At 35.4% G+C, this 13,129-nt stretch overlaps 5 protein-coding genes across 5 annotated transcripts; 2 read left to right on the top strand and 3 right to left on the bottom strand.

Moving 5' to 3' along the window:
• Positions 1 to 342: 342 nt before the first annotated feature.
• On the top strand, positions 343 to 2,340 carry RO3G_14248 (uncharacterized protein; the record flags this gene model as incomplete). The annotated part of the gene is made up of 1 exon (XM_067668832.1): positions 343 to 2,340. One exon carries the CDS (start codon positions 343 to 345, stop codon positions 2,338 to 2,340), a length of 1,998 nt encoding a protein of 665 aa, XP_067524933.1.
• Positions 2,341 to 3,544: 1,204 nt separating this feature from the next.
• On the bottom strand, positions 3,545 to 6,303 carry RO3G_14247 (uncharacterized protein; the record flags this gene model as incomplete). The annotated part of the gene is made up of 6 exons (XM_067668831.1): positions 3,545 to 3,869; positions 3,924 to 4,106; positions 4,163 to 4,189; positions 4,330 to 4,531; positions 4,585 to 5,380; positions 5,425 to 6,303. 6 exons carry the CDS (start codon positions 6,301 to 6,303, stop codon positions 3,545 to 3,547), a joined length of 2,412 nt encoding a protein of 803 aa, XP_067524932.1.
• A 2,804-nt stretch (positions 6,304 to 9,107) lies between these two features.
• On the top strand, positions 9,108 to 9,948 carry RO3G_14246 (uncharacterized protein; the record flags this gene model as incomplete). Its single annotated transcript, XM_067668830.1, has 5 exons — positions 9,108 to 9,120; positions 9,184 to 9,270; positions 9,347 to 9,411; positions 9,509 to 9,513; positions 9,561 to 9,948. The coding sequence occupies 5 exons, from the start codon at positions 9,108 to 9,110 to the stop codon at positions 9,946 to 9,948; spliced, it is 558 nt and encodes a 185-aa protein (XP_067524931.1).
• Positions 9,949 to 9,979: 31 nt separating this feature from the next.
• RO3G_14245 (uncharacterized protein) lies at positions 9,980 to 11,568 on the bottom strand (the record flags this gene model as incomplete). The annotated part of the gene is made up of 3 exons (XM_067668829.1): positions 9,980 to 11,054; positions 11,119 to 11,325; positions 11,414 to 11,568. The coding sequence occupies 3 exons, from the start codon at positions 11,566 to 11,568 to the stop codon at positions 9,980 to 9,982; spliced, it is 1,437 nt and encodes a 478-aa protein (XP_067524930.1).
• Positions 11,569 to 12,103: 535 nt separating this feature from the next.
• On the bottom strand, positions 12,104 to 13,044 carry RO3G_14244 (uncharacterized protein; the record flags this gene model as incomplete). Its single annotated transcript, XM_067668828.1, has 3 exons — positions 12,104 to 12,663; positions 12,730 to 12,864; positions 12,960 to 13,044. The coding sequence occupies 3 exons, from the start codon at positions 13,042 to 13,044 to the stop codon at positions 12,104 to 12,106; spliced, it is 780 nt and encodes a 259-aa protein (XP_067524929.1).
• Between the last annotated feature and the right edge of the window lie 85 nt (positions 13,045 to 13,129).

The raw sequence follows: 13,129 nt of genomic DNA, 5'->3' as shown, positions 1-13,129 counted from the left end.
GTAAGTGTTTACTAATAGCAAAATGACGCTAGAGCTGACATAAACTAAATATCCGTGTTAGTGGCTAATTCAGGATATGATTGCTGGCATCACTGTAGGGATGCTCATTGTACCACAAGGCATCGCTTATGCCAAAATTGCCAATCTCGATCCCCAATATGGACTATAGTAAGGCGATTTTGGGTATAAAATTAACATTTATCTTACTGTTTTTTTTTTTTCTTGTAGTACTTCTTTTGTAGGAGTTTCTTTGTATTGTTTTTTTGGTACATCAAAAGACATCAGTATAGGACCCATAAGTAAGCAAATAAAATTTGAAATGGCAAACGAATGTAGTAACAAATGATTTACATCACAGCTATTGTTTCTCTACTTGTTGGTCAAGCCATTACACAAGTGAAAAACACGCATCCAGAAATAACTGGTCCAGAAGTTGCCGTCACTTTATCCCTTTTTGCCGGTGTCGTCACGTTGCTTGTAAGTCTTACTCGATTAGGCGCTCTTGTTGAATTTATTTCAGAACCTACTATTGCTGGATATATGACCGGCTCTGCTATCACGATATCATTTGGTCAGTGGCCTAAGCTGTTTGGTGTTCAAAAAGTGGATACTCATGATGCAGATTACAAGATATTTTACGAATTTTTCAAGAACCTGAACACAACAAGAATTGATGCTGCTTTTGGGCTGGTAACTTTATTCATACTTTATGGAGTCAGATGGGGAAGTGCACGCCTATCAAAACGATTTTCTCGATGTAGCAAATTCCTGTTCTTTTTTAACATCATGAGAAGTGGGCTGGTAGTGATCGTTGGTACACTGATATCGTTTTTAATCAACCGAAAAGACAAAGACCATCCTATCATCGACATCATTGAAGAAGTGCCTGCTGGATTTGAAGCCATGGCCATCCCGAGCTTAAACTTTACAGTACTAAAAGAAGCAAGCACGGTGTTACCTTCTATTGTTGTCATATTAATTCTAGAGCACATTTCGGTCGCCAAAGCATTTAGCCGTACCAATAACTATACCATTAACTCAAACCAAGAGATACTTGCTATTGGTCTAAGTAATCTTATTGGTTCATTTTTTGGGTTGTGTACAAAAGAACACATAAATGAAACTTATTTGCAGATCAAGCTAACTTTTTTTCTTCTACTGTATAGAGCATATCCAAGTACAGGGGCATTTAGTCGTACAGCTGTAATGGCTCGTTCAGGTGCTAAAACTCCTATAGCCGGTGTATTTTCCGGCGCTGTTGTTGTTCTTGCCCTTTATGTATTAACACCAGCATTCTACTATATCCCTGAGGCTGTTCTTGCTGCAGTTGTTATTCATGCTGTTCTTGACCTAATGGCCGGCCCAAAATTTTTGAAGGCGCTTTGGAAAACCAGCATTATTGAATTCATGATTTTCGTAATAACTGTTATTATAGCATGCTTTTTAGATATTGAAACAGCTATTTACGTATCTGTTGGGTTATACATTTTGCTTCTTTTCATTCGTTTATCACGTCCGCCTGTCGTCTCTGTAGGTCGTATTAGAAGCAACACAACACCAGACATTGACATTCGTCAAATTCAAATATACCTTGGCTCAGAGTCACCTTCTGCAACCGAATCATTTAATGAATATCTCGACGATATCTACAACCAAGGAGAAGGCGCTCATTATATCTATGTAGATGAAGAGGATCCTAACTTTTCCAATTTAATCACTGCTCTTCCTGAAGGTATTCTTATCATCAGACCAACACAATCCATACTTTATCCTAGTGCGAACTATATATCTGAATATATCCTCAACCTTGTTAAAGCTCGAACGAGGCCAGCAAATAGCAACAATACAGAATCTAATGCCGATGTTAAGCCATGGAACGAGGTCGTATCAAGACATGATGTAATGCAACGGGTTACAGCAAAACCATATTTAAAAGCTATTGTGTTTGATTTTTGCTCAGTCTATCGTTTAGATGTTACCGCTATTCATGTATTCTTGTCGCTCAAATCCACTATCGAGAAATATGCTAGAAAAGAAATTGAATGGCATTTTTGTCGCATTCCTAATCAAGATGTCAGACAACTCCTTATAAAGTCTGGCTTTGGGCAACTCCCATCGAGCACTGAAAAGGAAGGTGAAATGGTAATGAACTCGAGCAGTAGCGATGCTGAAGCAGCAATCGGAAAGAGTACTGTGCCTACAAAAAGTAGCTATTACTTAAGTAAGGGGAGTGTTTACAAAGAAAGTACATGTTCGTCAATGCCAATTGACAAATACCCAACGTTTCATTGGGATATCGAATCGGCCATTCAATCAATTAATGAAAGAATCAATGATTAGAATACAAGACAACACACATTATTAATATACAAAGTCATCCCACTTTATGAAACAAATTGTTAAATTTAATAAACTATATACATATAAAAAAAGGAAACAAGGCAAAACACTGAGCTAAGAATAGCTAATATTGACTATGGTTAAGACTATTATGTATTCATTGAATTTTCAATAACCAGTGGAAGCACTATAGCTTCCTTGCCCAATGTTTTGATTAATTCAGTTTTCGAATATTGCCATGGAAACCACTTAGACATTCAGTAAACCCATAGCAGGTGTTTACGTGTTAAATTTTAACACATACCAAGGGTAACAACAGAAGTAAAAGATTCTTAGTTATTCTTGTGATTACCGTACCAAAAAGCTGAATGCATATGTTTTTTGCAAGGAATAAAACGATGTAATAGGCAACAAACACTATCAAATGATAGTTAATTTGGAGAATCTCAAAGTAAATTAATAAATTTAAATTTAAAAGTTTTTATTCAAGCCAATATTCTACGTAAAAATGCTTATTTGAAGTATTGTAGACTCAAAGAGCGACTTTTGGTACATACGAAAGATAACAAAATCTTGAAAGAATTTCTACTATGCTTTTACGTGACGTTAGTTTATGACAGTCAAATGAATAAAAAATTTTTTTAGGTGAAAAAGTATAAAGTCAGGATTAAGTCAAGTTGACACCAATTTTCTTCTTTATTATATTGGATTGCTTTTAGCTTTTCTTTTTCTCGGTAAGTTCAAATGAATACATTCATAAATGTAGAGTGATGATTGTATAAAATGGGAATCTCTCTGAAAATAATGAAAGAGAACATTATATAACTTCTATACTGAAAACTTTTATGAAGCATTTTTTATGTTTTAACAAATACTAATTCTTCATTTTGCAATAGGGAAAAGGTAGGAAAAGCAAAGAAAGATCAATGTTTACATATTCTTTTGGTAAGTTTATCTTTTTAAATCGTATCTTTTATGGTGATGATAAAAATGGTTTCAACTACTTCATGCACCACCACGCGTAGGCTTCGGCCTTTGACGATGGCGAAACATAAAGTTAACTGAAATATGAAAGATACGATTACTTTCCTTCTGTAATTTTACTTATTTTTTCCTTTTATAGGCTATTTATATGTACGAATAACCATTTGAATAAATAAACAATTTGATTTTATTAGAAATAATTATTTTTATAAGAAAGTGTTTAATTATTATTGAAGCTGTCAAATTCAGTTGCATTATCAATTAAGCATTCACTTGAACTATGATCTTGTAATAGAATATCTGTTTGTTCATCTAAAAAAGTATGAGCATTTTCATTTTCTCCACTATTTGTAAAGTACGATGGTAGAAGGGTAGTCTTGATCATATTTGTAATGTCTGATAATAATCTCGGAAGAGTAATACGAGATATGATGCCAATAATTGCTGTTGGAATAACAGCCGCAATTTTTACTAATTTTGTAATAACAGAACTGGAAAGTATATTTGATCTTACTTGCTGTACGCTGTCTGGAAGATAAATACGACTGTAACATCAATTAAATTAGAAAAAATAAGAGCACGAAGATCAACAGACTTACCCAAATCCTGCATGCTGGCGATAATAAAGAATGCCAAATACAAGGCCTACGCTGAGAATAGCCGAGATAACAAAAACTGTCCATACATTTCCGAATCGCTTTATACTAGGACACATGATCTTTTCTCCTAATTTGTCCAGTTCTAATCCACCTCTGCAAGTGGATGCAGCAACCTTTCTATAACTATTTATAGCAATGTCAGTCACATTCTCTTAAAGCAGCACATTTTCCTCATGTACCCAGATGGTGTATAATAAAAGTCTATACTATTGTCACACGTAGGTACTAAAGGTAGCAACCCATGGACCAAAGTACAATTGTTGCTTGAATCTCTCACGTAGTTGTAGTCACTTCGTTAAAGAAAGATCATATGAATATCTTACAATGGATATATTTTATATTTTACCACTCGTAGTCTTCTTCTGTACAAGTGCAATCACGAACAATCTCCCTTGGTTGAACTAACTTTGCTCCAATATAACAGTCATGATCTCTAATACGACGATGATATACACTCTCATGGCCAAATAAACATTTTTCGCCTCTTGTATTTTCAGGACTCCAAAGTTCAAAGTCATCATCGTCGGGATGGTCTAAATCCAATACACCTGGATCCAAATAAAGATAAGCATCTAAAGAAATCCTTTTGTTGTCAGCTTACATTTGTTTGGACGAAGTGGACTAAAGTCTATGTGGATTGCAACTGTTTTGCCACCTTTTAGTCCAAATAAAACATATTTCTGGCTTGTGCCATCAGGCTGAGTAATGATATCTTCAATGATCATACGGTTATCTTTAGTTGTGAATTCATAAGTGGCCCATGTTAATCCTTCATTCGTTGTATACTTGATGCTATTTGTAGGCTGTTTGTTATCTGCCAAAATCAGAAGTGAGCCCTGGTCGGCAAATTCCCATAGGTGAGCTCCTTTGGCAATTTCAATCCAGGTCTTACCAGCATCTCGAGTTAAAAACATATTACCGTCGCGATGATCTGTAAGATGGCCACCTACATTACCAACACCCACCATCAAGCCAACTGCGCTGGACAAACTAAATAGATCATGAGGATTCTGACGCTCAGAGTAACAGTGCAAATTCAAAAAGCAAGTATCAGGAGGGCATATGTACAAATCTCCATTGCTATCTCTTTTAGGTGCCTCAATTTTATGCCAATGTGCACCAGCATCAACTGTGATATGTGTGGATAATTTTTTATGATCACCACGATTGACTTGACCAGGATTTGTAACAACATTTGCAATAGAGATGCCTTCAATACCTTGCATTTTTTCGAAATCAACAATTCCCATCTCATTACGATTTACATTTTTTAAAGAGTCAACATAATAAGTTCCGTTAGAGTTAGATGTAAAAATCGAGCCGTATTCACTGCCCCTTTGTACATTGGTTGTTACATGAATCCATAGTGAATCAACTGATTCCATAATAGTGAATGCCTATTTACAAAGAAAAAAGATATGTTAATAATCACTTTGCATACTTTATAATAAAGTGTATTGACTTCTGGAGACAAACCAAAGTTCGCTGGAAAAGACGCGGGAGCAAAATTGTTTCCGTCCATGCTGACAAACAAGCGAAGATTCATTCTACCATCCTTGGGTACGGCTGCCACCATGTACCTTCCAAATATTGTTACTCCAATAATATTGTCAAACAAAATCCTCTTTTCATGAAAATAGTTTTCTGAAGAAACAAGCTGAACTGAACTGTCAAATAAAGTTAACTGATTGCCTAATTGCTCTTGGTGTTGTTCGCATAGTATGGAGTCATGATGGGCATCCTTTATACCACCTCCTCTACCCCAAAAGCAGCTTCGAACGTACGTAGTAATAGGGATCCAAATACGGCCATTGTTTTTAGAATAAAATGCTTCAGAATGGCAGTCAGACGTAAAGTCTCTCTGGCAGTTTCGTTCACCAAGGTAAATCAAGTAGTCTGGATCAGTGTTATGAAAGCTTATGGTTGTCCCTTGGATGTTTGTGAGGGGATTTAGGGGTACGTTCATTTTATCGAAATTAGCACCTTTATCTGTTGTTATCAAATGATTTATGCCTTCTGTAATGAAGTAAACGCGTTGTTGAAAATATGGATTTTGATGTATTGAAATAACTTTATGGTCGGGAAAAAGCTCCCTCCAATTGTAGCCATCATTGTCACTAATCCATATTTTACCATCCATTGTTCGAATAATAACACGGTCTGTGTCACTAAAGTAGATATAGTTTTCAATACGATCCGTGAACATAAACGCACTTGACATGATATTTCCAGGTTGTTGAGAGCGTGATGATAAACTAGAAGCAGTGGAACCAGGTTTGCTATTAGCGAGAATTCTTTTCGACACTTTGTTTTTGTCCATTATATCACCAACTGGTTTTTCTGAACTCAAGACATACGCCTATGGAAAAGATTCAAATTTTACTTGTTTTAAGAAAAGTTGTTTATCTTATAGTTACTTCATCATAATTATAAATTTGTTCATACACGTATTTGCTCGATAAATTTTCAAATTCTGTTCTTGCTACAATTTGAGTGGATACAAGTTTATAAAAAAACAGTGACATAAAAAACATACAAAAGAGAGATAAAGCTCTGCAAACTTGTCTTGAGGTTTTCATTATGCTTTGTTTGAAATCCAATAATTACGAATCGACAAAAGAAAGTGCTTTTACGCTCTGATTGAATATTTCTTTTTACTTTTTTTAATAAAGCAAGGAATTTCACTTTGAAAAGAACTCGTTAGTTACTATTGAAACAAGTAAATGATACATTTGGTTTGTTTTCGTTAATGAATGATTAGAAATATTCATGCAAATGCCATCCAAATGTATAAGCTATCAAAGAAAGCTGCTTTATTAGATAGAGCTAAGAATGTTGTAGTTAATTTACATTTTTTATTATAGAATTTGGCAGAGTTTTGGCAAAAAGTATAAACATATGCAAACATTAATTTAGAGCATAAGGTACTTTCATGTATGCTTTTACGGTTTATCATAAGAAAACAGGTTTATTAATCTTTATAGAGCCTAGACACCTATACCAGCTATGAAATACTTCAATAAAAAATCATTACTAACTATAGTGTAACCAGACGCAATTCAGGAAACGAAAGAAATAAAATTGCAATATTTATAGTCAAAAAGATGTCTAGACAGCAGTCGTCATCTGGGGGATCTTCCAACTTTTACAAATTAATAGTACACCATGGTATTGAGTGAGGCTACATGTTTCTTAAATAAACTAATAGCATTAGGGATGGCAAAGCGGGAAGTCGAGAAAATCATAGACCAGTGAGAAGACCAGCTGGCGAGTAGCTAAGGCCTCATTAACTCATTGTTGAGCAGTAAAACATCGTGCGATGCTAGAAATCAAATGTGGACGGATGAATCTCAAAGTGCGAATGTATCGATCTTGATGAAGGGCATATCCTAATCTTGTATGGTCTTCAATAGAGCATTTTCTGTAGCTAGAATCAGCAATATGCTCAGGTGATGATGGAAAAAAAGCAGAAACAATCTCAATGTTATATTCATGTAAGGTTGCAACAAGTTCTGATTTGAAAGCCTGATGAACCAAGAGTTCAATGACAGAACGTACAGGGAAACTTATATTTATGATACGGTTGGTATCGATGCTCAGATGATGAAATCATCTTCATATTTCAACTCGGCTCAAACGATGAGCCCGAGAATGTAGATAGTGTCATATTCAGTGAATTCGATAGATGTAAGAACGTGATGCTTTGGAGTTTTTTTAACGGTTGTGGACCATTTCGCGGTATCTGCGACATTGGTAGTATTATTAGGGCATATTGACTGGTCTTAGTACTAAGAGTTTCGGTTAGGATTAAAGAATATTTTATTTATCTGAGAATTAAAATAACCCAATTGAGCACATAATAATGGAAGTTATTGTATTGCCCGGGTCAGATCAAGAGATGGTTAAAGAGCTAAAGAACCTTTTTGATAGTCAAAAAGGGAAAAAGGATAAAGATGGGAAGATGAAGAAGATACGGTAACAAACGATACGAAATTAAGTAGAGCTGAGCCAATGCAATAGTTTAGTACCCAGAGGTGGAATTTCAGGAGCGGTTTTGTCATGATGGAGGTAGTCAAGTTCATGTAGGATTTGGCAAATGATCGGCCATCGAATAAACCATGCTGAATATTTTGATCGACGTTGTATAGTAGGTTTCTTCCTTGAAGTAGGCAGGAGATTGAGGAGATAAGATAAAGGGTCAGAGACAGTGCTTGGCATAAGAAGCCGATGATGCATATTTAGACAGGCAATAGCATGCGATCGAGTGAGCAGGTCATGAGGATGGTAGATACATGGTTTGGGACGGCCACCAGGCAACCAGCCCATACGCCAACGAAACAATCGGCTACGTTCAATGTATGACATCGGTAGCCAGAGGATGGGAAAGAGTTTCGGTTACAAGTGAATCAGTAACATTATTACTAACGGTAGCGGACGTGGTTTTGATTTTTTTTTTTTTGACTTTGCTGCAGCGTTGGATGCGGACAATTGGGTAGCAACTGTAGTCATTCGGTCAAGTTCTCCGTTCAAGTGATGGTTAACTGACTCCAGTGATTCGAATCGGGTGACGAGTTTGACGATTTGGTCATAAAGATTAGCCAAAGTGGAGGCTAAATCAAACTGATTTGCGTTTTCCGTTGCAATAAAAGATTGAAATTATATAAATGTATCGACTAGTGTTGGTAGATAGCTGTTAGCAATTAGATGCTTAAAAATACAAATAAATTTTGAAACACAATGATGATTAGTTGGTGTGTACGCGAAAAAAAAAATTTGGCAATGGTAATTTTCCCCGTATAGATAACAAAAATATCGGAGTAATAAACAAGTTTTGTAAGTCATCACACATCTTTTTTTTTCTGTTTCTTTCTTTTTCTCTTCAAATCTATAATTACAATGAAAATAGGTATATATTGCAAATACAACGATGTAAATTGATACAAATTGATTCTAAATAAGCATGCTGTCAATTTAATCCAAAATGGGGCGATGTTGATGGAAATATGATGATAGCAAATAATTTATTGAAAGAGTAATACAAAAAATCAAGTGCTTATTATAGAGCATTTACGCGTTTATTTAAGATACAGATCAAAAGACATAGATGTCCTAGTTCTTCCAGAGATGGCTTTTACAGGTATATAGAAAATTAGCTTTTATAAAGGTATTTAGAATATTCTAATAAAAAAAAACCTTCAAGGATACGTTTTTCAGAGTTTTGATGAAATCAAGCCTTACATTGAGGATTCAGAAACAGGTCCTACAGTTAAGTGGGCTAAGGAGCAAGGTATGTTACGTATTATGTTTTCCTTCTAGTATTAAACTCATTTCAGCACAGCGATTGGAATGCTTTGTTATTGTAGGCTATCCTCAGAAAGAAAACGATCAATGTTACAATAGTCTATGCTGTGTTGATCCACAAGGAAAGGTAATAGTAACCTATAAAAAAACGTTTTTATTTGAAACGGACGAGAATTGGGCAGTGGAAGGTCCTGGGTTTGTTTCAATTAAAATAGATGGTCTAGGAAAGGTAAAAAAAAAAAAGAAAAGAAAGAAAAATAGAAACAACATTGATAGAGCCTTGTTTATGCAAATCAAGATCGGTTTTGGTATATGTATGGACATCAATCCATATCAATTTAAATCTGATTTTTACAAATGTGAGTTTGCAAACTATCATCTGGAGCAAAATACAGACCTCATCATATGCTGCATGGCATGGTTAAAAAGTGAAAGTGACGAAAAAGATTTAATGAGATACTGGGCACTACGGTTATTACCACTGTATAATAATTTAAACGACGGAAAGCACACATATTTTATTGCATGCAACAGAACAGGCTTAGAAAGAGGAAAACAGTTTGCAGGCACAAGTTGCGCACTAGATATCTCTAATAAGAATGTCAGTATATTAGAATACATGAACCATCACTCAACGGGTGTCATGCTCGTTGAAATTTTGTAATAGAAAATAAACACATTTCCTTCTTTTTTATTTATTGGTAAAAATCTACATCCTTTACAGCATTTTCATCTTCCTTATAAATCTTGATTGTTTTATCTGCTTCACCAGTAATTAAACGCGACCCTGTCTTATCAAAAGTACTACAAAATACACCTGCTTCAGCATCAAGTGAACCTGGTTGTACTGTGGTATCCATTGATTGGAAGTTGTATCCTGATCTCCAGTCATTGAAACCAATTGAACCATCGTCTCCACCAGAAAAGATGACGCCGTCTTGATTTATTGATATTGTGTTGATAATCGCCTTTCTTCTTTCGTAATTCTGAATAAATGTAGCCTCAGGGCATTTCCATCCTTTTACTGAATCTGCGCTGCCACTTACAAAACCAAATTCTGTTGGATGAAGTGCAAGCGCACGTACACTCTTTTTATGATGTGTCAGGACGCCCATGGTTTTGCCTGCTGCCAAATCCCACAATCGGATAGTGCTATCCATTGATCCAGTAATTACTTGAGGATCGGCTTCTTGACATTTAACGGTGGATACTGTACTGGTATGGCCTGTGAGTACGTGAATAGCTTGCTTTGTTCTCATATCCCAAACTCTTGCTGTTGCATCTCGACCAGATGTAACAAGCACGTCCAAAGTAGGGTGGAGACTGAGCGCGTAAACACCTGATAAGTGACCATGATAGTGGCGAATTACCTTATTTTGTTCTAAATCCCAACATTTGACCATCTTATCTTCACCACAAGAGAACAGATATGGGTGTCTTGGTGACACTTCTATTCCACGAACAGTGCTGATGTGACCAGTCAATGATAATTTTAAAGTGCCTGATGCCAAGTCCCAGATTTTGATTGTACGATCTCCAGCACCAGTGGCAAACCACTTGTTTCCTGGTTCAACTGCTACTGCACGTACCCAACCCAAATGTCCACTGATAACACGCATCAATTTCCAAGGTGCATGCCATACTGGACGGATAGTTCTGGCTCTTGCTCTGCGAACAAGAGAACCACTGCCGGCTATACTGTCTCCAAATATGTCTGAATTGAATTGATCTTTACTACGGATAGCAACCACACCTTCATTCTTATTGTCCCTAAATAAATTGACCATCGTGTCAAGATCAAACAAATCAAAATTGAAACTTTTTTGGATCTTACGATTTAGGTTTTTCCTCAATGGTGTCAATTAATTTTGAAACGCTACTTTCAGTATTATCATCAGCTTCTGCAGGTGCTTCTTCGACTATAGTGGCTTTCTTCGTACGTGCTTTAGCTGCTTCTTTTTGCTGCTTAATCAAAACATCAGGTAGTTTGCCAAGTCCTTGATATTCATCATGAATTTTGCTTGTTAATTTGACACGTTGGCTATTTACAAAATATTAGCATCTGTGCTTTTTTTTTCTTTCTTTTAAATGTATACAAAAACATAATAATGAATTATATAATTAAATACCTTTCCTGCTCATCCATAGCTGCTTGGCTATAAGCTGTTGAAAACATTATTCTTGTCTTTTTTGCTGAATTAGACAACATGGAATCCATATTATCAACAATTGATGGAGCAGAGTCCACAGCAACGGCAGCATTTGATCTTTTTGCAGCAACCATTCTGTTGTGATTTAAAAAAATTTCCAACAGCAAAAAATAGTACGTAAAGAGTCATTATCATTTTGAAATTCCGATTAGTTAATGGCGTCTTATTGGATTACATTCAGTATAATTTTACTCCAAAGATACTCATTATGCGATTTTTGTAAAGAATTAGAAAAACACACGCTATTGTTATCTTTACCCTTATATGATTTATAAAATCTGAATTATGTTCAATTCAGATACACTAGGGGTAGATATATACTGTGTAATTATATACTCATTCGCCATTCTATAACTATACTGCTTGAGTTTGCATAAATAGAACATGAATTGTCTAAATTTTTTCATGATAAACGCAAAAACATTTACAAACGTATACAACATGAGTTTTCTTACATAACAGAACTATAGTCGAAAATCATTTTCTTACATAAATGTATTAAGGTCTGTATTGATTGATTAATGATTTTAAAAATATTACATGGATTGTTTATTTACAATTGTTTTTTTTTGGAAAAATATCCTAATTGCTAGCTTAAATATTATCTAACTAATGACCGAATTTTTGAACAATAGCCTCATAGCAGAAGAACATAATAGCAGCATTGGGCACAACCCTTAATAAATGAGCTGTCATGCCGCCATATAATGCAGCAATGCCTTCTTCTTTAGCGACTAATCGTAAGCATTGCCATAGTCCAGTATACTTAATAATACCGTTCTCTGCTGGTTGTCTCAATCTTGTTCGAATAACTTCATGTGGATAAGCAATACAAGCAGCAACAAATTTGGAAGTGGCTGCTGCTCCAAGGTGTCCTGCCCAGTCTTGGATTGTCTTTCCACCTATGAGCTTTTCGTTATATTGGATTTGCTCTTTGGGTACGCTCCATCTTCTTTTTAGATTTTCATAAATAACCCATTGTATCGTTCCTTCAGCCACACCTAAATATGAGGCACTCATTCCCTTGTATAATCCTTTAATTCCTTCTTCACGAAGAATGTGAAGGAGACAATCCAAACTTCCTTTGTATCTATTGATACCATTTCCTTGTAGTTGTAATCGTGTTTTGATTACCCATATAGGATTTGTTGCCGTTGCAGTAACAACACCTTCAAATTTATGATTAGTTTTTTGTTTTACTTTTTCTTACAACAGGGGCTTTATTTTTATCTTACCTGCTGTGGCTGCGGAGACAAGATGAACGGCAGCTGTTTCTTTGCCATGATTTAATTCGGTATATATCTTTTTGCCATTTCCATAAGTGAAGAAATTTATAGATCGTGCAGGGATCACACCAACCAGATTGGGCCCTAATCCTTTAAAATATGCTCTAAATCCTTCTACCTGGTTAATTCGCCTATGTACAATGAACCCAAATTCGTTAATAAACATGCATTAATTATACAATGAGCATCATACATTAATAATCTTCCTGTTTCCATAAAATGGCCAAAGATAAATCCTCTTTTATGAAGGTTAGATGCACCCATCGCTTGTTGATAAAACGTTGACTGTTATACTTGATTAATATTTTATGCACAACTATCTAAAATGAATGCATACCTGAAGTCTAGT

Source organism: Rhizopus delemar, genomic scaffold (genome assembly GCF_000149305.1).
Source record: "Rhizopus delemar RA 99-880 supercont3.13 genomic scaffold, whole genome shotgun sequence".
Taxonomy (NCBI): Eukaryota; Fungi; Mucoromycota; class Mucoromycetes; order Mucorales; family Rhizopodaceae; genus Rhizopus; species Rhizopus delemar.
This window is presented reverse-complemented; position numbering and strand designations above follow the sequence as displayed.